Consider the following 24,799-nt stretch of genomic DNA (forward strand, 5'->3'; position numbering starts at 1 on the left):
CCAAAGATTTCTGTACTGGTGGCAGGGGTTGTGAGGAAACAAGCTGCAGGTGTTGGTGCCTGGGGATCGTGCTGTAAGCATTTCCATTGGTGATTCACTTTAGCAGAAACATCCAGCTCAACAATCAACAAGGCTGCCAGGGGTACATTTGGATCTTTAGGTTTCAGAATCAACATCCCAAGGTGATGAATGGGATAGATCATAGAAATAAAGGGCTGGAAGGGACCTCAAGTTGTCAATTAGTCCAGCTCCTTGCGCTGAAGCAGGACCAAGTCAACCCAAATCACCCGGACAGGTTTTTGTCTAATCTCTTTTTAAAAGCCTCCAGTGATAGGGATTCCACAACGTCCCTTGGTAACTTGTTCCAGTGCTTAACGAGCCTTATAGTTAGTTTTTCCTGATAGCAACATGAATCTCCTTTACTCCAGATTAAGCCCATTACTTCTTGTCCTACCTTCAATGGACATGGAGAAAACTGATCACTATCCTCTCAAAAACAGACCTTAACATATTGGAAGATTTATCAGCTTCCCCCCTTCACTCTTTTCCTCAAGACTAAACATGCCCAGTTTTTTTTAAACCTTTCCTCAAACAGTTTAGACAACCTGACTTTTATCATTTGTGTTGCTCTCCTCTGGACTCCTTCCAATTTGTCCACATTTTTCTTCAGCTGTTGTGCTGAGAACCGGTCACAATACTCCAGCTGAGGCTGTGCCAGTGCCGAGTAGGGCAGAGTAGAAAAATTACCTCCCATGGCTTAGATATGATACTCCTGTTAACACACCCAGAATGGATATTTGCCTTTTCTCAAATGCATCACATTGTTGGTTCATATTCAATTTATGATCCACTATGGGCCCCAGATCCTTTGCTGCTGCTGAGCCAGTTATTCTCCATTTTGTAGCTGTGCATTTGATTTTTCCTTCCTAAGCACAATACTCCCTCTCAGAGTTATCATTTCAGGCTGCCTGCTGCTACGCAGAAAACACTGTGCGGATTCTGAGCAGGTCATGTTTTCAAGTTTATCTTCCCAACCATTAGAGCTAGAAAACAAACAAAAGTTCAGATTCCAGAGCACAATTCCACACCAAAGGGTGGGTTGTGTAGCACTGCTGAACATCAGGGCCCCGGTTATGACAGCCGCCAGCCGAGGAAGAGGAGCCTCCATAAGCTCAACCTTTGAAAAGTAACTTCTGATGTTTTTCTATGAAATGTTGCACTAAGTGGGGTTACAAGTGTCCCCGACGGAGCTTTCAGGGAGCCTTGCTGAATACGCACCCCCAAGTAAGAAATTTCCTGGTAAACAAACTGGATAAAAAAAACTGAGCTAAGGATGAGATCACTTTTCCCACTTGGCGGCTCTTCCCCTTCCCCCATTTAATTCCACTCAATCCCTATACCCGACCTCCCGTTGCAATATAGATCACAGATACACTCTCCCTGCCACAATGCTAGGCTCACTCGTTACCAACGGTTACTGTAAATAATTAATGCACAAGCCTCCCCCTGGAGGGGAAAGTGATCTAGTGGCGAGGCCAGTCACAACCTTCTCCCCAACAACTCTCTCACTGTGGGCCAGAGAACCTGATGGAGGCAAAAAAAGCTCAATACTGTAACTCGATCTACCTGTACTTTGTCCACAATATAAAACAATGAACACAAAATTCACTCACAAATTACCTCTTATACTACACACAGACACATACAAATCTGCACTGAAAGTACATTATTAAAGTTGCAAAGTCAAGCACTCAAAAGTCAGGAAATGCCAGGATTAAGTTGCCCATGTAACCAGCACTAGAGGGGGATGGGAAATGCTTTACCAGTGGATTTCACAGATCTTTGCTGACACCAGAGCAATGGTGAGACTCAGGAGTCTTGGGTTCTACTGCAGGTTCTGGAAGGAACACGCTCTAGAGGGCACAGCCACTCCCCCACTAAGACTTGACCCCTTCTGCCCTGTCCCCTCCAACCTATCCCATTCCTGTCTCTTACCCACCCTGGGCTCCTCATCCCACAGAGCACAGGAGAGAGAGGCTCCCTGCTCTCAGTTCTCGTGCCCAGTTCTCACACAGCCTACAGCAGCAATTGCAGGGAAAGTCCGACTCAGCCCTGGGCTACAGCATATCCAGTGCAGATCGACTCTTCTGCAAAGCTAGCTCCGAAGCTCTAGCAAGTCTTTAATGAGCAGGTGCAAGTTGCAATTTTTTGAAAGGCTTATAACTTGACTAAATTTGGGCAGATTTTCCTGGAGGATGGCAAAAGGCACATCCCTGACACTAAGGCCATCTCCCTGCCAAACTTCAAGGCCTTAGATTCATAGATATTTAGGTCAGAAGGGACCATTATGATCATCTAATCTGACCTCCTGCACAACACAGGCCACAGAATTTCACCCACCCACTCCTGCAAAAAACCTCTCACCTATATCTGTGCTAGTGAAGTCCTCAAATCGTAGTTCAAAGACTTCAAGGAACAGAGAATCCTCCAGCAAGTGACCCGTGCCCCATGCTACAAAGGAAGGCGAAAAACCTCCAGGGCCTCTTCCAATCTGCCCTGGAGGAAAATTCCTTCCCGACCCCAAATATGGCAATCAGCTAAACCCAGAGCATATGGGCAAGATTCACCAGCCAGATACTACAGAAAATTCTTTCCTGGGTAACTCGGATCCCACCCCATCTAATATCCCATCACAGGCCATTGGGCCTATTTACCATGAATATTTAATTACCAAAACCATGTTATCCCATCATACCATCTCCTCCATAAACTTATCGAGTTTAATCTTAAAGCCAGATAGATCTTTTGCCCCCACTGCTTCCCTTGGAAGGCTATTCCAAAACTTCACTCCTCTGATGGTTAGAAACCTTCGTCTAATTTCTAGTCTAAATTTCCTGGTGGCCAGTTTATATCCATTTGTTCTTGTGTCCACATTGGTACTGAGCTTAAATAATTCCTCTCCCTCTCCGGTATTTATCCCTCTGATATATTTATAGAGAGCAATCATATCTCCCCTCAACCTTCTTTTGGTTAGGCTAAACAAGCCAAGCTCCTTGAGTCTCCTTTCATAAGACAAGTTTTCCATTCCTCGGATCATCCTCGTAGCCCTTCTCTGTACCTGTTCCAGTTTGAATTCATCCTTCTTAAACACTGGAGACCAGAACTGCACACAGTATTCCAGGTGAGGTCTCACCAGTGCCTTGTATAATGGTACTAAAACCTCCTTATCCCTACTGGAAATACCTCTCCTGATGCATCCCAAGACCGCATTAGCTTTTTTCACGGCCATATCACATTGGCAGCTCATAGTCATCCTATGATCAACCAATACTCCAATGTCCTTTTCCTCCTCCGTTACTTCTAATTGATGCGTCCCTAGCTTATAACTACAATTCTTGTTATTAATCCCTAAATGCATGACCTTACACTTCTCACTATTAAATTTCATCCTATTACTATTACTCCAGTTTACAAGGTCATCCAGATCCTCCTGTAGGATATCCCTGTCCTTCTTTAAATTGGCAATACCTCCCAGCTTTGTATCATCCGCAGACTTTATTAGCACGCTCCCACATTTCGTGCCAAGGTCAGTAATAAAAAGATTAAATAAGATTGGTCCCAAAACCGATCCTTGAGGAACTCCACTGGTAACCTCCCTCCAGCCTGACAGTTCACCTTTCAGTAGGACCCGTTGTACTCTCCCCTTTAACCAATTCCTTATCCACCTTTCAATTTTCCTATTGATCCCCATCTTATCCAATTTAACTAATAACTCCCCATGTGGCACGGTATCAAATGCCTTACTAAAATCTAGGTAAATTAGATCCACTGCGTTTCCTTTGTCTAAAAAATCTGTTACTTTCTCAAAGAAGGAGATCAGGTTGGTTTGGCACAATCTACCTTTTGTAAAACCATGTTGTATTTTGTCCCATTTACCATTGACTTCAATGTCCTTAACTACCTTCTCCTTCAAAATTTTTTCCAAGACCTTGCATACTACAGATGTCAAACTAACAGGCCTGTAGTTACCTGGATCACTTTTTTTTCCCTTTCTTAAAAATAGGAACTATGTTAGCAATTCTCCAATCATATGGTACAACCCCTGAGTTTACAGATTCATTAAAAATTCTTGCTAATGGGCTTGCAATTTCATGTGCCAATTCCTTTAATATTCTTGGATGAAGATTATCTGGGCCCCCCGATTTAGTCCCATTAAGCTGTTTGAGTTTTGCTTCTACCTCAAATATGGTAATGTCTACCTCCATATCCTCATTCCCATTTGTCATGCTACCATTATCCCTAAGATCTTCATTAAAGACTGAGGCAAAGTATTTGTTTAGATATTGGGCCATGCCTAGATTATCCTTGACCTCCACTCCATCCTCAGTGTTTAGCAGTCCCACTTCTTCTTTCTTTATTTTCTTCTTATTTATATGACTATAGAACCTTTTACTATTGGTTTTAATTCCCTTTGCAAGGTCCAACTCTACTTGACTTTTAGCCTGTCTCACTTTATCCCTACATGTTCTGACCTCAATAAGGTAGCTTTCCTTGCTGATCCCTCCCTTCTTCCACTCCCTGTATGCTTTCTGCTTTTTCTTAATCACCTCTCTGAGATGCTTGCTCACCCAGCTTGGTCTACAATTCCTGCCTATGAATTTTTTCCCCTTTCTTGGGATGCAGGCTTCCGATAGCTTCTGCAGCTTTGATTTAAAATAATCCCAGGCCTCTCTACCTTTAGATCTATAAATTCTTCAGTCCAATCCACTTCCCTAACTAATTTCCTTAATTTTTGAAAGTCAGCCGTTTTGAAATCAAAAACCCTAGTCAGATTTATTTTTATTAATCCTTCCGTTCAGTTTGAACTGAATTAGCTCATGATCACTTGAGCCAAGACTATCCCCTACAACCATTTCTTCTATGAGGTCCTCACTACTCACCAAAACCAAATCTAAAATGGCATCCCCTCTAGTCGGTTCAGCAACTACTTGCTGAAGGAATCCATCAGCTATCGCATCTAGGAAAATCTGAGCCCTATTATTATTACTAGCACTCATCCTCCAGTCTATATCTGGGAAGTTAAAGTCTCCCATGATCACGCAGTTTCCATTAGTAATTTACTTTATTAAAAACATTAAAAAGGGCTCTATCCATATCCAAATTAGATCCTGGCGGTCTATAGCACACCTCAAGCACTATCCCAGGGGAGGCTCTAATAGTTTTCTTCCCCAATGTAATTTTTGCCCAGACGGACTCAGTCATATCCATTTCATCGCTTCTTATTTCTTTACATTCTACCTCATCATTGATATACAATGCTACTCCACCACCTTTACCTTTATTTCGGTCTTTCCTAAACAGCACATACCCCTCAATACCTGTAGTCCAGTCATGACTACTATTCCACCATGTTTCTGTTATCCCTATAATATCTGGTTTCACTTCCTGCACCAATAGCTCTAGTTCCTCCATTGTTACCTAGGCTCCTCACATTAGTGTACAAACATCTTAATTTTTGCTGTTTGGCCTCTCTCACATTCTGTACCCTATTAGGCACGGTCATTCTACAGCCAGTATAACCTATTAGACTGGTATCCACACTGCCCTTCCTCCTACCCACGGCTGTATCCTTTTTTACTTCATTTTCTTTCCTCTCAATGCTAAAATCCAGCATGGAGATTACCTGGACATCTCCCAACCATCTCCCCCAAATTCCTAGTTTAAAGCTCTCTTAATCAGTTGTGCCAGCCTCCATCCTAAAAGTCTATTTCCTTCCCTACTCAGATGAAGTCCATCCCAAGAGAACTGTCCTCTGTCCATGAATGCCTCCCAGTGGCCATACATCTCAAAGCCCTCCTTATAGCACCACTGCCTAAGCCATCTGTTGATAGTCATAATCTTGTCACACCTTTGTTGCCCTTCTCAAGGAACAGGCAGAATCCCACTAAAGATCACCTGAACCTCGATTTCCTTAAGCGTCTTCCCCAGCCTAGCATAGTCTCCCTTAATACTTTCCAGCGAGAATCTAGCCGTATCATTTGTTCCCACATGAAGAATAATTAGGGGATTCTTTCCTGCTCCCTTTAGAATCCTTTTCAACCTCAGATCTACATCCCGTATCTTAGCACCTGGAAGACAGCACACCCTCCTATTCTCTGGATCAGCTCTGGTTACAGAGCTATCTATTCTTCTCAGTAAAGAGTCCCCAATCACATAGACCTGCCTTTTCCTAGTGACGGTGCTATTCTCCAGTCTATCCCCTATTCCCCCTGGCTGCAAGTTCTTTCCATTCCTATTCTCCCTTGTAATCCTCTTTAACCCATCCTGTATCCTCCTGGGGCTCATATTTGGTGTAATCTCCATTAACTCTTCCCCTTTTCCTATAGGACTAGCCGCTCTTCTCTTCTTCCTTGCCCTTCCACCTTCAGTGACTACCTGCTGAACCCCTCACCTTTGTTCAGCCTCTTTTGCACAGTTTAGTCTAACAGACAAAAGCTCCCTAGGGCAGATATTTGCCACTTTTTTTGTCCAGCAGGCATCCTGAACTATGGGACTGTATACATATGTTCACTGGGACAGATGCACACTTCATCTGGCAGCTGGAGGGTACACACAGGAAGTCATGACTGATGTCAAAGAGACCCAGATGGTTCCTGGCAAAGGAAAGGAGGTTTTCTAAAAAGAGCCGGTTTACCCCTCCAGCTGCACAGAGACCTACTCTTCTCCAGCCTGCAGTTACTCACCTGCATATCTGGGTTGGAGGTAGAAGAGCCTTGCAAATGAGAGTCTCTGCATCTCCCCTGGGGACAGGATGTCATACCTGCAGCAGAGCCAAGAATCAGAACAAGCCACAATTAGCACCAACTTGCTGATGAACCCAACCCTCTGGCAATCAGTAACACCAGAGAATCATGTGATCCACCTTCACTGTCTGCCTCACAGAGCAGTCTCTTGCAGAGGCACACAGCTGCCCCCTGCCACACACACACACACCCCGCTCACATGGAGCCAACTCCTTTCCAAGCTTGGCACCCAGAGCTGTCAGATTCAGAGCTTAGGGGTGGCTCTGCAGCCCCAGGGATCTCAGATTGCTTTGGGAGCAGATGTGCCCATGTGGGACTATCAGACTCAGATGCTGGGGGCAGGGATGCTGGAACAGAGACTCAGTGCTAAGATGACATCTTTGCTCCAAAATACCATTCCCTTACCCCTGTGCGGCTGGACGCAGAGGATATTCCCCTCATAACTCAGGTCAGCTCTGTGTGACTGCCCCGCACTCACTTCCACTAACCAGGAAATCTACACCAACCTAGCCTCAGACACTGCACCAGCCTTACCAGTTCCAATCCACCTGCTGGTCCAGACCCCCTGTGCGCACCAACAAATCAGACTGCAAACGACACAGGAAAAGAGACTAATGAAAATCTGAGCACGTCCCCGGCTCTGACCAACAGCCTCCCACGGCAGATATAGTCCTGAATAGAACCACCCCCTTCCTCCCCAGTGCTGTCCTCAATAACCCCTTTCCATCCTTCTCCCAAAGTCAGCTCCCGCACAAACGTGCCTCCTGATTTCACCTTCCCATGACAACCCTTCTCCCACCCCGGTGTCACTCCTGCCTTTGATACGTTCCCACCTCCTCACTGGTGTCGCACCTTCCACAGCAATACTCCTCCTCTGCTGAGCCTACTGGGAGGGTTCTGTCCAGGTAACAGATAACACCCTGCACATGACACTCAGCACTGTGCTGCCCTGCCGGGAGAGGTAGCAGAGCAGTGCCCTCAGTGATAGAGCAGGCCCATTATGCTGTTGTCAGCTCCCTTAGCAACTCACCAGCCCAGCCAGCTCCAGGAAATGCAGGATCCTCTCATCATCTGCAGACCCTAGAACACAAAGAGCATCATCATCACATCCAGGACAACAGTACCACCAGGGCAACACTTCTGTGGGATCACCAAGGATGGGCCAACGGGCCCAAATCTCCCACTGCTTCCCATGAGAGTTTCTGGTTGCTTGTTTATTTTTCAACTGAGTTATTTAAAGTCTAACTTTTGACTGTCTGAACCACTGAAGAGCTGCAGATTTCACACTCCACCGTTCGGCCCAAGGCTAATCCTCAAGTGGCTCCTACAGGCCCACCACATACAGGGGAGGTTAAACACCAACATCCAGGAGCAGCACCATGAACAAAGCAGACTTCTAGGCAGCACGTTTCAGAGCTATATCTAGAGCCTGGGTCAGTGGAGAGCAAGGGAGGAGAAACACAGGGACCAAGGGTTCAGTAGTTCTGACTGTGCCCATCTGCAACAGAAACATGCCTTAAGCAAGACTGCCTAAAAGCTCTAAACCCTCATATTGCAAACTGGGGAATCCCAAGGGTCAGAACACAGGCACCAGCAAATGGGGAGTTCTGGGAGGGGAACAAGAAGTTCCAACAAATGCAGGGACAATATCAGAGCTAAAACGAGCCAGCCAGCTGAAATCTAAAATAGACACGTGAGCTGATCTGGAAGCTAAGCAGAAGGGCCATGTACCTACCAAGTGCCTCTCTGAAGTGAAGTTAGTCTTTGCCACCTTGACATTAGGCGACTCCAATGCACTCTACATGTGGCTATGCCTCCAGCCTATCTGGAAGCGGAATGTAGTTGCCAGCTTATTGGGCATCACTTCACTCAGACAACATTACACTGGAGCTCTGCAGTCTGCACTGGCTTCCAATCTGACTCTAGTCTGGTTATAACTGAGAGTCCTACAAGGCTTGACTGCTGGCTACATCAGTCACAGGGGTGTGCTTTGGCGGGGGAGGATGGGAAAGATTCTCTTTCCCCCCCATAGGATACCACCCACAGCAGGGCCTGACTCTGGAACATACTTCCTATGGGTCTGACAGAACCAGGATTCATTTGCCTTCAGGACATAATGCAAATTCCAGCTATTTTCTCAGGTTCTTTGTGAGGGGTAGGTTTATTTAGAATAGGCTCTGTAGGCAGGGTCTACACTCTGTGAAGCAGTCATAAAACACACTAAAAGTTACAAGAAATGACTGTCCAGCCCTCCTTGGTACAGCAATAAATACCCACCATCCAACAGGAGGATAACTCAACAAATCTAGGAGCGGGAGCGGTCAGTCATGAGTTGTGCAATAAAGAGTGGTTACACTGGACAAGTAGCCCTGGGTCTGGGTAAACTTTGGATGGGCAGTTTTTTTTAAGCTTTATTTTTGTATATTTAAGTGTTTTTTTGTTTTTTAAACAAAACACCTACATCTGCTGGGAAAAGTGCTTTCAGAAATCTAACTCAATATATATTTACCATGACAACAAGACATAATTTGGTTCAGAAGGGGGCTGGTGATGAAATATGTTGGGTAACATTACAAAGAACAAAGGAGTGTCACGGGCAACTACTACAGCACAGAGAGAAAATCCACAGCACCCTGAATCCACTGATTCTGGTCTCACGGGGCAGTTCCACTCCTAAGATACCCTTCATGGACCTACTTCTTACTGGTCAGAAGGTGAAGACTCAGTGTTTGACTAATTCAGAATCTGGGGGAATTCAGAAGTGTAGTAAGGGTGATTTGAGAACTTCCTCTCCACACACACGTATGGAAATCAGCAGGGAATCCTAGAAGATTCCGTACATAAGTAGCAATGAACAAGGGACAAGCAGCAGCCAATGTGGCTTCACAAAGGGCTGTTCACAAGAGCGAACCCTCCTCCCGGAAGCGTATGGAGAGCATGGAGCTGAACTACAGACACAGATAAGGCTTTCAAGGAAATGCTAAGGGCAGCAGAAACAGAATGAGTTAGTGCTGCTAATGTACGGACAGGCACGGAGGTGCTGAGCTAGAAAAAACAATGTGCCAGTGGGGTGTGTAGGGGACAGGTGCAGCCAGTGATCATTTAATAGCTGCTTCAATTAATTTCCACTCACCTGAAACTGGATAAATCTTCTTCAGAGGATAAATCACCTGGTTGAACAAACCAAACACAGACCCATGTCAGAGGAAGCTGGACATGGAGTTCATCACAGCCACACGCTGGGCCCAGAACTCAGACGCGAGGAGATGAGCCGTCACCAGTCCGTTCTCCTATGAGCTTTTACGCAGCCCACAGTTTCCTAGCACTGGGGTTGCTTGTCCCATCCCATCCGCTCTGAGTGCAACTAGGGACTGGGACTGTCACTTTGTGCAGCCAGCCTGTGGGACCCCTGCACCAAACAGACTCACCTGCTCTCGCAGGGTTCCATCTGTGAAGAAAGGTCTCTGCGGCAGGAACACCACCCCATGGGGGCCAAAACAGCTCAGCATGTGGATGTTCCCTGCATAGATCCGAGAGAGAGAGTCACACCAATTCACAACCTCACCTTCTAGCCCTTTCCCGGTGCACAGGCCTGCATTACTGAGATCCAAGCACTAGGTAATGATCACGTGTCCATGGATCAGAGGTCAGGTGCTCAGCAGAGTGCACGGATGAGAAGTTCACACCACAGCACACGGGAGAGGGGACAGCTTGAATGCACGAGTGACAGCACTCACAAGGCCCTAACTTGCCACACGTGGCTCAAGTTCCACCCACCAGTCTCTCTGGGGCAGCACCAGCTCCTGCCCCCCCGTTTCGTGGGATGAGGTTTTGGAGAAGTCACCATCCTTACCCCGTGTGCTCTCCCAGAGGCCACCAAGGACCCTCAGGAGTGATGTCTTCCCCGTGCCAGTGTTCCCCACGATCAGCAGATTGTTCCCTTGGGAAATCTGCAGGTCGAGGTCCTTGATGAGCAGCTTGTCCGAGGATGGAACTGAGAGAGACACTCGCTCCAGAAGGAAGGCTGTCTCCCCCAGCACAGTCTGCTCTCCAAGACCACTGGAGCCCAGCCACCAAAGCAGAGAGAGAAGAAAAGAGCCAAGGGTAAGTGATTGAGCCTCGTGGTGGTGAGGAGCAGATGCCTTTCAAATGACATGCCTCCCCTAATGTCATATTTAGGGCCTAGATATCATGGCGACTGGTGCCAACAGACAAAAACTCAACAGATTCCAGCCTTCTGAGTTAGAAAGCACCAGTTACTGGGGTACCAAGGTGTCATTTATACCAGCTACACCGTGAAATAGTGGGCTAATCAGTGACCCAACGCAAAAGCACAGCACAGACCACACAAGCCACCGGCCTGCAGCAGGGGCTCTGGCAAAGGGTAACACCGAAATGTGATCTCCAGTTCCCCCTTGTGGAAACGTTGCGATAACAGTTGCCAGCTCTGGAAGGCTGTACTGGGAATAGACAGCACCCATGGATGGTCTACACTGGAAAAAAAAACAAAAAAAGACCAGGCCAGCAGGTCTCAGAGCCTGGGTCAGCTGATTCAGGGCTCGTGCTACAGGGCTAACAATAGCAGTGTAGACGTTACCACTTGGGCTGGAGTTCAGGCTCTGAAACCTGGGGAGGGGGGTGGGTTTCCAAGCACAAGTGGGAAAGTCTACACTGCTACTGTTAGCCCTGTAGCACAAGCCCAAGGACCCAGGCTCTGGGATTCGCTGCCACAGGGTTTTCATTGCAGTGTAGACATACCTTATGAGGCCCTTTCATAGGGGGGCAACACTTCAATCCAGAATTAAACAGTGATTCAAGCTGGAAAACAACCCGTAAGGAATCAGCTACTTATTGATAGACAGGTCAAGAGATGGAGAGAGAGTGGATGATTCATTCATAACTTTTTAAAACACTCGCACCCTCCTATGAATAAGAGGCCTAGATCCCACTGTCTCCCTCTCCCCTCACTCATCTATCTAAAGCAGGGGGTTCTCAAACAGTGGGTTGGGACTCCTCAAGGGGTGATGAGGTTATTACATGGGGGGTCGCGAGCAGTCAGCCTCCACCCCAAACCCCGCTTTGCCTCCAGCATTTATAATGGTGTTAAATATATAAAAAAAGTGTTTTTAATGTATAAGAGGGGGTCGCACTCAGAGGCTTGCTGTGTGAAAGGGGTCACCAGTACAAAAGTCTGAGAACCCCTGATCTAGAGCATACGCTCTCTGAGGTAGAGACTGTTTTTGTAGATGTTTGTCCAGCCCCCAGCACAAGGGGGCCCAGATCCTGTGGGGGGCCATGGCTGCTATTACATAAGTTATACTCAGTGGGGCTCCCAGACCCAGTCTTCTCAGACTGCAAGTCAGAAACTGTCAGACTGCAGGAACCAAACTGCTCATTCTGCTTCACGCCTCACTGCCCACAATGGGAGCTGCACTCTGAGCTCAGCTACAACAATCCTGATGCATGAGGCGAATCCATCCCTCTCCTCGACAACCTGCTCAGGACCAGGAACCCAGCAGGAAGGAATCGGGGAGCACAGGTACAGTAGAAATGGCGGGAATGGAAAGAAGTAACTTTGCCGGCCAGAGGCATCTGATGGTTAGAGGCCAAGGCCAGGATTTTCAGACTTTGGGGCTTGCAGTCCCCATCCGTTAAAGGCAGGCCACTTTTATTCAGGCCTGCTTTTAGACTTCTAGGTTTGGAAAGGTTGGCCCACACCCCGAACATACCGTCAGATCCCCACCCCTCCAAGCACTGGTTCCAATTCCACAGATGGAAGGAACACATTCCAAAGTGTAGAAACACCCCCAAATGCAGGGGCTGTCCATGTCTGACAGGATGTGATGATCTGGGACAATAGCAAGAAGGAAAATGCTGAAGGAGAGCCCCACGTGGACGAATACAGTGAGGAACTGGAGGGAGCCTGAAATTGGCCAAAGCCCTGGAGAACACATTATCAGGAACAATCCCATTGGCTGCTGGGGTCGGGGCAGACTAGATAGAGCTTCTCTCTCTCTCTCTCGACTTATTTACTATTTTCACTATGGTCGTGCCCTGAAATCCTGGTTGGGATCAGGACCCCGCTGTACTGGGTGCTGCGTGTGCACGTACATGAAGACATGCTCCCTGCCCCAAACAGCTTATAAACTAATATGAAACAAGATGTGACAGGTGAATGTGACAGTTGGAGGGGAGTGGAGGCAGCCAGTAACAGATCGTATGATCATATGATTACGAATACATTGGCATTAGGGAGCCTCAACTTGCTGGCCTCAAAAGGATTTTTCACAAACACCTGGCTACCAGCACCTGCCTCTTATTGAGCTGGTTGATTTCCAAGGCTGCAGATTCCTTGATTTTCCAGTGACATGAACATACCTCCCTGCCTCAGGGAGATCTGGGGACATGCCCAGTGGTTGTTTAATCTGTGCCTATTCCTCAGACACAAAGGATGCAGACCTCTGCTCCTCCTAATAGCACCCCCGGGGGAATTCAAGGGAGAAGGACTCTAGGCTGCAGTGTTTGGAAGAAACCCTATTTTACCATCCCAGAGGCACATCCAAAATGCCTGATGAACATGAGTTTTCCCCACAGCCTGGAAACCCAACTTCAGACAGTAATTTACCATCCCAAGATAAGGCTGGCCGCAGATACTCACTTGTCAAAGTCCCAGTTGGTTTTGGCTTCTGATTCACAATCACGGTGTTTCCTGGAGAGAGACAGCAGTGTCTCCTGCAGCTCCCCAATCCTGTAAGACAGAGAGGATAGCAAGAGGGACAGACGTCACTCCGCAGCCCTCTCCCCACATTCCAGCTCCTGTCCCAACTGGGCTTCTTAACAGATTGTATTTAATATTTGTTTAGCCTGAGCAATGTGCTCGGTGCTGTACAGGACACAGAGCAAGTCCTACCCTGCAGAGCTGCCAGGCTGAACCACCGACAGGACGTCCATCCTGGGGGACTGGAGGGAGGTTAAAAGGAGTTCTCTTTTGTTTTTGAATTACCCAGAGTTCCTAAGCAGCGGGCATCATGCAGTCAGTTCAGTACCTTCCATTGCAGGCTACTCACTGGACTAGAAAGCACACGGACACTAGTGGGCTGCGACTAAGGCATATTTTAAAGGAAGAGCTACCCTTCCATTCAGCATCTGGCCTCCTCAGTGGCCTCTGCTGGCAAGGGGATTCCAGTCCTAGGCAATCAGCACCCAGGCTCTGGAGAGACGCGCTCCCTGTCAACCTCAGTTCCAAATGGGCCCATGGCAGTGACCTTTGAGTGCGAGCTCTCTAGGGCAAGGGCCGTCTCGCACTAGGTGTATGGACAGACCATGCCTAGCACCATCTGGGTTTGGGTCTGTGGGTGCTATCTTCATACTAAGAATGACACCTTGTACAAGCTGACCCCACATTAGCAATCACCCTTTTCCAAGCTTCCCCACTTCTGCCAGAGCCGCAGACTGGGCTCAGTCCCAGAAGCCTTGCACTGGGGCACCAAGAAGGTTCCCTTTCCTGGAGACAGGCTTAAGGGAGGGCAACTCTCACCTGTGTGTGTAGCCAGCCACGTCAGACAAGGTGGCAGAGAGATCGATGAGCTGGCTGAAGCAGCTGATCAGGTAAATGGAGACAAAGGCATTCTGCCGGAGAAGCACACACCGGGAAAAGAGTTAGCACAGAGATGGAGCAGCAGCGCCCAGGCGGCTGTGCCTGCCCTCACAGCCAGCAAGCTAGCAGCAATGGATACCATAGGCTCAGCTAGGGGCAGCCATCACAGTTGGACATGTGCAGTCACTCAGACTCCAGGAGAGTGGTGACCCAACAGAGGGACGAACCACAGAGAAAGCGGCATCAGACAAGAGACATAACAGGGCTCACCTGCACCAGCCTGTAGATTGACCCTGGGGAGACCCCTCCGGGTGTCTGCTAGGAGCTGCCCTTTCTCACTCCCCACAGCCATTGAGTGAACTGCCTCCCATAAGGCCACCCCTGGAGGGAACACGATCAGCCCACTGCAAACACAATAACTGGCCAGGGGGCCTGGTGGTAGGACTTGGGGAGGAGAGGGCACCAGGACTCATTCCCCACAAGAATCCCCACTGGCCTGAACACTCCCTGGACGAGCACCTCACACTAATGCCTCAGGAATCCCAGCCAGTAGGGAGCTCCTCTCAGTACTCCAAGGGTTAAAGCCTCTAACAGCTTTAAGCGAAAGAGGAACAACCAGAAGAACCACCAGGGATTCTAAACAAACAGGCTGCAGCTGTTCAGTTAGCACGTCCACAAGTCCTGCCAAGCTGCACTGTGACTCCTGCCAGCACTGGGGTCGGTGTCCACTCCCCCCGCCCCCTGCACTGGGGGTGGTCTGCTACTCTCAGATGCATGTCTCTGCTACACAGCCTGGAACGCTAAGCTGGCTGCTTTCAGATCTGCATTACCAGTCTCGGGCTGTTTTCGTTTAGCTGGGAACCAGTCAGATTTGGAGGCCCCTCCCTAAGGGCCTAGTGAGGCAACAAAAGCAGGAGAGAGATCAGCCTTCTAGACAGAGCAGTTCCATGAAGACAGGGGCTTTTAGAGCCAAGAATCTGGTTTGTGGACAGGCTGGTTCCATGAGCAGCCAGCTGCTGCAGTCTCTCTTCAGTCAGCAGAAGCAGTGGGCTTGGCAGTGCTGCATGGGCCCAGCCCTGCTCCGATGCCTCGTGCGGTCTCATCAGTATGTAACCTTTCATTTAAAACAGGAGGGCCTGATCCTGCAAATGCCTGTGCGTGTGATTAGCTTTCCACACGGGAGTGCATCGAATCAATCACATACCTAAGAGTTTGCAGGCACAGGGCCCACGTTTCTAGCCCTATGTTGGCAAAGAATTCACTGAGTCACGCTCAGGACAGTCAGCCATCCCTGGCGAGGGGCAGTCACCCCCTCAACCTCCAGCACCGCCACTTGCGGCGCACTGCTCGCTCTGCTCTCAATACCAGCCACCCCTTCCACTGGAGCCCAGCCCTGCACAGCACATCGCTGTCTTCGGACTTAGCACCAGACCCTCAGGATTGGGTCAGCCTGTGCTATGTCACACCCCCTGGCCTAGTGTCCTGCAGGGTGCAAGGGGAAGAAACACAGTAGAGGGGACACGTGCTGAACTCACCTTGCTGACCAGAGCGCTCAGCTGTGCTGGATCCAGGTCTCCATAGACACCACTAAAGATGGGAATGGCAATCACCACGTAACTCAGAATGCTGCCCAGATAGTCAAAGGTGTTGATCCCAACTGGATATAAGCACATTGGCAGAAGTTAATGAGCAGGGAGCACCCTCTGTCCCAGGCAAACCCAAGCCCAATTTCTGGGGCCAAACAGAACTAGTCCCCCCCATTCACACGCCTCACACTGCACCTCAGGTGCCAAGACAAAAGACAGCAAAAGACCCACATCACAGAGATGAAACCTGTTGGCATGAAGCTCCCCCAGCCAGGACACCAAAGTGGAGAAAAAGCCATCCAGATACCACCACCCACACAGCTAGAGTATCTTAGACAGGGCAAAATCCACCTAGCCTACTTGTTTCCAAATGTCAGAGCCCCCGCTGCCTCTTAGAAACATGGGGAAGCAAAGTGGCCAGCCAAGCCAGGATGCAGGAAGGAATATCCGGGGATCTGGCTGGCGCGGGAAGCCTACATCACTGACCTTCCTAAGGAACACAGGAAAGGCAGAAACGCTCAAGTGTTCAGAATTCCCACATACGCCACTCCACGATTTGCAGAGCTCTAGATTGTACCCTGAAGGCAAGGCACCCACTTGCCCTTTACTCTAAGCACTAAGGGACTGGCTCAGGCGGGGCTGGAATTAGGATCATAGTCAAGATTTCCGGGCAGCATCAGGGCAAGAGGGACATGGTCTCAGAGCAGCTCCCGTTCATCCCCACCAACCCTTCTCCCTTCCAAGGGCCCAGTTTCCCTGACGCTCTTAGTGTGGATGACTGAAATCCCAAGTGCTGCTGCCACCTGTTCCCCTCAGAGTCTGGATTCCTGCAGAACCCATTTCCTGATTTGGTCCTCCGGCTTTGCCAGCGTCCCCCCACAGCATCAGTGTGACATCCAAAGTCATTCTCTCCTGGGCTCTCCTCTAGGAAGACAATGCCGCCTCAACAAACACCTGAGGTGCCAGTACACCAATAGGTATGGCTTCCTGCAGCCAGGAGCAGCCAGCACTCCTATACGTCTCTGGGGACGCACTCCCCAGGTCTGAGGATTACCCTGATGAAGCTGCCACATGCCCCTGCAAATCAAGGAAATTCTCCACTTACTGTAGAGCCACAGCTCTTTACCCATCAGCTCCCTCTGTGTCTGCAGGAGGCTCTGCAGCCGGCGGTCAGTTCTCATGTGCTCTACCCGCCCAGCTCTGCAAAACAAGACAGTAGCATGCCATGGATCTGCAAAAGCCATCACATGCTGGGTGCACTGCAGAGTGATGAAAACATTGCAGGACTATTGTAGCTATCTGGAGCATGCCCATCACCACAGTATCTGGGCAATGTTATTGTGGTGGCCAGGCACTAAATACCCAGGTGCTGCCTGGTGAATGTGCCTCTGAGGAGTTCCTTGGCTGAGGCAGGTGGCTCTGAGAAAGAATCTGCCAGAGCACCTTGGTATTTCTATTAGACATGGAAGGCAAAAAGGAGGCAAGTGATGACAGCAAGGCCCAATACTGGACTAGGGCACCCGTGGGGCTACTTCATGCACCTGAACAAAGAGCCTTCTGGAATGGATGGACAACACCCTGCAGTGTTCCTCCAGCCAGAAAGGGAAGCAGTGTGGCGAGCTGAGGAGGTGACGTCTAGCCTGTTTACCTGACCCCTGACCACCAAGATGCCCAGGCCTTAGCCTGGCCGCTGTTCCATAACTGTTATTAGACTGATCACTGGTCTCTTGTGGGTCACTTTGGCTCAGGCCTTCAACATCCTGTGAAGCCAAACCGTGAAGTACTTTACACAGCTAATCCAGGTGAATCTGTGCCTATCAAATTCACATCCCTGGAACTATCGGTCTAAGACTGGATTTCAAGCCTGGAAGGGGGCTCTCTCCCACCCCAGCTTTAGTAGCTGCTGATATAGTCGCAGTCATTGCTGACTCGTAGATCAGCACCGCTCTGACTGCACCTGGGAGCCTAGATCCTTGCACCAGAGAGCTCCATTTACACACCAAACCACCTGGGCTGAGGTCTGCAACAGCTACTTCCACTCATTCACAAAGTTTACACCGCCCTCAGGTGGCAAAAAGCAGAAAAAGATAAAATGTTTAGTATTCGAACACAGGCTGTGTCCACGCTGAATTTCTACCAACTCTAGCCCCCTCAGAGCGGCGCATGGGGCTAGCCCCAGAGCAGCTGCCAGTGTAGGTCCAGTGCAGGTGCTTTTGCCACCACATTGTCCAACTCTGCTCTCACCACGCCTAGATGATACAGCAGTGAAGATACTTGTCCCCAGCTCCCATTATTGTTAGCACCACATGGGCACAGCACTAGGCTAGACCGATGGAGGGAGAACCGCTACAGGTGCTCAACCAGATCAGGCCAGTGAGCCACATACACAGTGGAGGCAGGGAGGGCTGGAGAATGGGGCAGCCCCCAGTATCCCCCAGTGATAAGATCCCATAGTGCTAAGGCTAGAAGGTGAGGGGAACATTGACCTTCAGTGCTCACAGCCAGGCACTCCACTCCAGACTTAATCAAGCTGGGGGCCCTCAGGCATCAGGGTTCTAGCCAATTGGATGCAACATCTTTACCCCCCTGAACCAGATCATTACTAAAGAGCATGCTGATGATGTCCACAAGAAGAACAACACTGGGAGACATTGCAGACACCATACAGCACTGGTCCCGCCTGGGAGAGCACGCTCAGTTCTAGGCACCTCAGTAGTAGCAGACATTGACAGAGTGGATGCAGTTCGCAGAAGATCAACAAGGTGATTAGGGGGACAGAGGGACTGAGCTAGAAGGAGAGAGAAAGAGAAAGAACTAAAGTCTGTTTAGCTGGGCTGACAACAAAGGGGAAACAGGAGAGAGTAGTGGGATGAAATTAGGAAAAGGGAACCTTAGAACAGATCTCAGGAGAGGATCTTAACAAGATAGGATGAGGCCCCTGAACAGTCTCCCAGAGTAGTAGAAGAGGCCCCAGTCTGATGCACCAGAAAATGGTGCCATAGGATGTATGGCCATAGGATAAACGTAGGCCATAGGATAATCCGAAACTGTACCCGGGGGGGGGGGGGGGGGGAAGAGGGCAAAAGGTTGTTCCTCTCCAACTCCTAGGATTTTAATGCACCTGGGTTATTTATTGACCACTGCCAGCAGGTGTTGAGCAGAACCCAAAGGAAGGCACTGTGGCACAATCACAGGTCTAGGAAACTCCCCTATAGGCACTTTTTCTTAAAGGAAAGGTAGGACCCAGCACAGGCCCTGTACTTGGATCATAGCAGAGCAGCAAGTTAGAGACTTGGTACCAGGCACAGGGGGCAAGGACAAGAGCTTTTAAACAAAAAGGACAGGACAAGGCAATGCAAGCAACAGGATAGGTCCCTTCCCTTACTGTTCTGGAATGCGTGAACTGAGCAGTTATTCTAGGAGCTGGGAGGATCCACGAGAAGAGATGAGAAGAAACAGGTTAATCCATCATTTACCTGTAGAAAGCAGCTGGCTCTGCATTTACACGAATCTGCATGTGCTTGAACCTGCACAACGCAAACCAAAACGTGAGATGCGACCACCCCACGGAATAAACAATGAACATCCCTGCAAAAGAAAAATCCATTCCTGCTCCTGCCATCACGGTGAGTGACCTGACAGATTCTTAGCCCAGGAATGAGCCTGAACATAGGGCCAGGGGCCTTGAGCAAGGTTCAGAAGGGCACTACACTGCCCTATACATAGGTACCATCAGAGCAGGTCAGTTCAGTGGTCTAGTTTGGTCTCCTACCTTCTGCACCAATCGCACTGGACCATTGGCATCCCACTCGCTGGGACAGTCCAGTATTCCATATCTTGTTTACTAGCCCAGTATCCGAGATACACTGGATCAGATCAATGAGCCCATCTAATCCGGCATCCCCATGCTGCACCGTATCACACCAATGGGTACATCTGCTCTGCTGGCCACACCTCTGACAGTGATGGATGCTATAGAGGAAGCTGTCAAACCCTTACAATGCACCTGGTCATTGATACAATACCTTTCCACAGTTTATGCCCCAAAGTGTAAGAAGAGATTTAGAAGACGTAGGGTGTGTGTGGGGATTTCAGGCACATCATGAAGGTAAGTGCATGTGTGTGGTGGGAGGAAGAGCAATGCCTCAAGTCTCAGCCACCATCCTTGGTGAACGTGGATCAAGATCCAATTTAACAGAAGCTCCGTGCTCCCTCTACTCCACAGCACCTCACTGCAATTAGCAGCAGCAGCAAGGGATCAGTGGAAAACACTGATGGCTGGACCAACAGAGACCCAGGGGCGCTGTCTCACCAGGTCACACTCTAGTGGCAGGGGTGGCTGGGGCTTAGCAGGTTGACTCCAGATGGGTCTCTCTGAGGCTGGGCTCAGTGGGCTGGTTGTGCGCTCAAAGGAGCTGAGCAGGCTGATTTGCTTAGTCAGAGGAGCGGGGAGGAGATTAGCCACATCTGGGTCACACACTGAGTGCACTGGACTGGGGGATGAGCAGGCTGGCATTAAACAGAGCAATTCCAGAAAGGAAGGGTCAGACAGCAAGACTCCGACCACTCACCTGAAATCCCCCTCCAGCTTCTCCTGATGCACCAGTTTCGACACAATGGGACTCATCAGCACCTTGTTAACAACAGTCCCAATGACAAAATACCCAAAGATACTTACTGGGCCCAGCCAGCCAGTGCTAAAGGGGAAGATGGAGAGAGGTTAGTTAGCAAACCCAGGAAAGGCCGCACACTAGACTGGGAGTGCAGTCAGAGCAACACCCACCCCACTATTGCTGGGAACCCTACACATGAACCCCAGTACACTAGGACTAGGAACTCTTCCCCCCTCCTGCTCCAGCATAGTCAGAGTCACCCCCACCAGATCAGTGCCAGGAATCCCACACCACATGCTAGTGCCAGGCTTCAAATTCCCAACCACTAAGTTCTGAGAACCATAGCACTCCCAGGGATGATATGAAAGCAGCTCTGAGAGGTGCAGTATTCCAATGGGAAGATGCAGAGATCCTACCTCTGAAAGCACTGATAGGTGTAGTAGCCCAGCGTAAAAGGAGAGATGATGAGTTTACTGGCCATGGAGCTTAGCTGTCTGCAGAACCTCTCCACATCCTGACTGATTCGCTGGTCTCTGCTCGACATAAAATAACACTGACTGTTAAAGCCAAGTATGAAAACAAAACAAGAGATAATAAAGCCCTGTCAGGATGCACCTAGTTCCTTCCCCCACCACTTCCATCCCACACACTGGGCAGGGCTGTTCCATTGTCTAGTCTCAGGGTTTTGTCCAATCCAGTTTTTGAGGAAGTAATGGGGCTTCCACCACTTCCCTTGCGAAACCATTCCACAACCTGACAGGATGCCACTTATTAAGATGCCACTAACACCACCCAGGCACAATGTTCCTTTTATTATCTTCATCCCATTCCCAGTTTTACCCCTTAGCCCATCCTGAATCACCCTTCTCCCCCCTTGGTGCTCACAACCTACTTAGCCATCTCTTGGGGCCCCATGTGCACTACAAAACCCACCAAGTCACTTCCAGCCCCCTTATCTGGATTAGGCATACCAGTTAACAACACAGTGAGGGGCCCTAACCACACTGCCAAAGGCTGACCCTGCTGTAATGAGCTGCTTGACCGGATTATGTTTAGCGTGTAGGCTGGCCCCTTATGCAAGCTACACATATTTTTTCAAAACTTTCTCCATAAATCAATCCCACACTTTCATTGCTCTCCTTTGAACTTCTTCCAATTTGTCAATACCTGCCTGGAAAGGAGGTGCCCTGAACCAACACAGTACAGGAGGCACGGTTTCCCTAGAGCCAGGGGGAGGGAGACTCTCCCCTTCTTAACTCTGACATGCTCCCTCTGCAACCCCAAAACAGCACCAGATTTTTGTTTTTATGCTGCTCCATCATACACTGATCTTACTGCTGCCGCCCTCCCTCCTCACAAGTGTTTGTGACCACCTCTCATCCAGTTACATTTTAACTAGACTGGAAACCCAGGGCAGGAATGTTGTCTTTCCTTTGTCTGTTAAACATTTATAGCTCCATATAAGTAATATTAATTCGGATACCCTGCTAGAACTCTGAGCTGTTTGGATGTGATACCCTGATGGTGCCCATCTATTTATTCCCCCCCACGCAGAGGGGAGAGAGAGAGAAAGAAAGGGAGATTGTAAATCAAACTGGGGAACTTTGTGTGAGCTAACAAGACACCACCTCACCATTACTGCTTAGCCTCTAACTTCCTGGTGCAGAGGAAGATCCCTGAGGAAAACCCATCAGACACATTTATGTCCTGGAATATTTTCAATTATGAGCCATAGCAGAACACATTTGTTTGGCGGTGGGGAATGAGGAGTATTCGATAGCAACACATTCATTCTGCCGCAGAATTTAGGACTTGCTGCCGTACAATGTGGTCCCATGTTGCTGAGGAACCGAGGGGGCCCTGATTATATAGTGCACATCCCAAGGTTAAAAGCAAACATTTGACTAAGATAAGTCTGGTGAGGGGCCTCTCTGTTCCTTCCCTGAAGGAACAGCCGGGTGTGCATGAGTTTTTGGTTTTGATCCATGCTCTGCACTGATAGTGCCTATCACACTAACAAAGCATCCAGGTGTCTTGACCTTAGGCACTACTTTCTAAACTTTTTTCTGCAAGTTTGGTCTAGTGCAAAGTTTTGTCAGCAACAAACATTTTTTTGAGGTGGGTGGCAGCTCCAGTCATGGCTGGAGAATCATAGTTCAGTGCCACTCCTGTATCTCCATCCCACACAGATGTGGTGCTAAATCACTTTTATTACAGAATGATCATGATCCTCTTACTTGAGAGGACTAAATTACCTGAAGTCATCTCCATTAACAAGAGTTATGGTCCCCATTAAGCAATCATTTCCTGTAACTATCTCTGGGCTCAGCTCAATTCCCTTGGAGGTGTCACCAGTAAGAGAAGTGAATTGTATCACTAGCTATCCAAGTCTGAAGTACCCATTCCTCAGCCATAATGTCATTATGCAGCCATGTAACTTGCTACAGATTGTTTTTTTTTTTATTTCACTACAAATATTTAATTCAGAATCTGAACAAAAAAAAATGCATACAGCCCCTATTCTCTCCAACCGTGATACGAGTGCAACTAACAGAGTGTTGACTTCACAAATCTATAGGCAGCCTGAAACAATAGCTTTGGCAGGGGTGACAGCTAAATGGAGGGACCTCTCAAAAGCCTAAGGATGTTGATTCAAATGACAACATTAACTATTTAGCTGCTCATCATTTTATCAGAATCATCCGGCTAATATACTCCTCCTCTCGCCTGCTTGTTCATGCAGTGGCAAATATTGCAGTGGGGTGTAATGGAGAAGCCAATTGTCAAAGTTTGCTGAGATGAACTATGAGGAATTCAACTCTCCACCCACTACTCCCAAGTTCAAAGTCACGTCTGACTCTGCCCAAAAGGGGACAGAAAAGAGAAGATATACCCCCTTCTCGAGTTCTAAATGCCTCTACTGCAAGAAACAAAGCCAACTCCTAAGCCTTTCCCAGGTGTCAAAAGCCCTGCCTGACCCCTGCCTGCCTGTCAAAACCTCTGAGAAAAACACCTGCATCAAATTAAAAATTCTGGGTAGTTTAAGATCAAAACAAACAAAGAAGCCTGTCCCAACTGGACTGGGGAGAGGGGGGAAGAGGGCAGAAGGGAACCAGCTGTATGGTTCCAAGGTCCCTGCCACAGGATCATGTGCTGTACAGCATGTTGAGTCTTGTTTATAACCAACAACTCTGTGCAAATAACTAGTCTCATTATTTTAAGCCTCAAGTGGGCATATTTTCCTTGCTCCATATTTGAGCCCTGTCAAAGAGGAAGGATTTACCCTGGGCAAAGCACCAGCCCAAAGGATGATCTCACATCCCTACCAGGGGGAGCAGAGTCTTTGAGAGGGAAGCAAGGCCCCGCGGGAGGGAGCTGGCTGTGGGGGCAGGGGGAGCTGCATGAGGCAGGAAAGACCAGGCAGCAAAGAAGAAGACCCACCAACAGAAACAACAGCACTTTCTGTCAACCTGCAGGCAGTGAGATCTTTTGGCAATGAAGAGTTTTCTCTGTCAGGAACTGCCTCCCACCAGGCACAGAGATAGGGACCCAGGCCACCCAGCCCTAGAGAAAAACCCACAGAGCAGAATTACACACACAGAGAGCTCAAAACGGCCCCCTACCAAGGGTAGCCAGATACACAGACATGACAGCCAAAGAGCAAGAAGCAGTTCAGGAGACACCAAGCAAGAGGCTGAAAGAAGTTTCGAACAGCCTACGGATTATCGATGTCCTCACGCAGCACGTTCAGGGTGTAATACACCTGGCCCTGGAAATAGTAGCCATGAAGGTATTCGGTGAGAGTCTTCCTCCAGCTCACATACATCAGGTTACAGATAAACTGGTCCAAGCTTTTCAGCTGGGATGAGGCAAAGAGAGACAGAAAGAGGGGCAGGGAGAGCAATCATTTAACAATACAAATCCAAAATGAATCAGAAATAAAAAACTAAATAGCCCATTCCACATTCAGCTGTCTGCACAGGGTAGAAGGGAGTCTCAGTCCCTCCCTTTGGGCACTAAGCTCCAAGAGCAATGTTGCGAGCTGTACTCCTGGAGAAATTCTGTGCCAAAAAATTAAAAATTCTGCACACAATATTTTAATATTCTGCATATTTTATTTGTCAAAACAACAATATAAATCACACCAGTTTCAATTATTTTTTGTCATTTATTTCAAAATACCCATCGGCAAGTAGGTCT

At 48.6% G+C, this 24,799-nt stretch overlaps 1 protein-coding gene across 9 annotated transcripts in view; it reads right to left on the reverse strand.

Moving 5' to 3' along the window:
* Positions 1–24,799, reverse strand: part of ABCD4 (ATP binding cassette subfamily D member 4) — a 31,918-nt gene that overhangs the window by 2,656 nt on the left and 4,463 nt on the right. For 3 of the 9 annotated variants that reach the window (XM_074955924.1, XM_074955925.1, XM_074955929.1), the window contains exons 4-17: positions 24,319–24,458; positions 21,016–21,132; positions 20,558–20,683; positions 19,463–19,513; positions 17,092–17,186; positions 15,936–16,057; positions 14,341–14,432; positions 13,459–13,551; positions 10,657–10,874; positions 10,232–10,323; positions 9,937–9,973; positions 7,834–7,883; positions 7,338–7,390; positions 6,744–6,820 (exon numbers count right to left, since the gene is read on the reverse strand). In XM_074955924.1, the coding sequence (XP_074812025.1) occupies positions 6,744–6,820; positions 7,338–7,390; positions 7,834–7,883; positions 9,937–9,973; positions 10,232–10,323; positions 10,657–10,874; positions 13,459–13,551; positions 14,341–14,432; positions 15,936–16,057; positions 17,092–17,186; positions 19,463–19,513; positions 20,558–20,683; positions 21,016–21,132; positions 24,319–24,458 (1,363 nt within the window). Of the gene's footprint in view, positions 1–6,743; positions 6,821–7,337; positions 7,391–7,833; positions 7,884–9,936; positions 9,974–10,231; positions 10,324–10,656; positions 10,875–13,458; positions 13,552–14,340; positions 14,433–15,935; positions 16,058–17,091; positions 17,187–19,462; positions 19,514–20,557; positions 20,684–21,015; positions 21,133–24,040; positions 24,149–24,222; positions 24,459–24,799 lie in introns of those variants that run through there. The other 6 variants (XM_074955927.1, XM_074955930.1, XM_074955928.1 and 3 more) reach the window with 4 other exon arrangements.

The sequence above is a fragment of the Natator depressus genome, chromosome 6 (assembly GCF_965152275.1).
Source record: "Natator depressus isolate rNatDep1 chromosome 6, rNatDep2.hap1, whole genome shotgun sequence".
In the NCBI taxonomy this organism is placed as follows: domain Eukaryota; kingdom Metazoa; phylum Chordata; order Testudines; family Cheloniidae; genus Natator; species Natator depressus.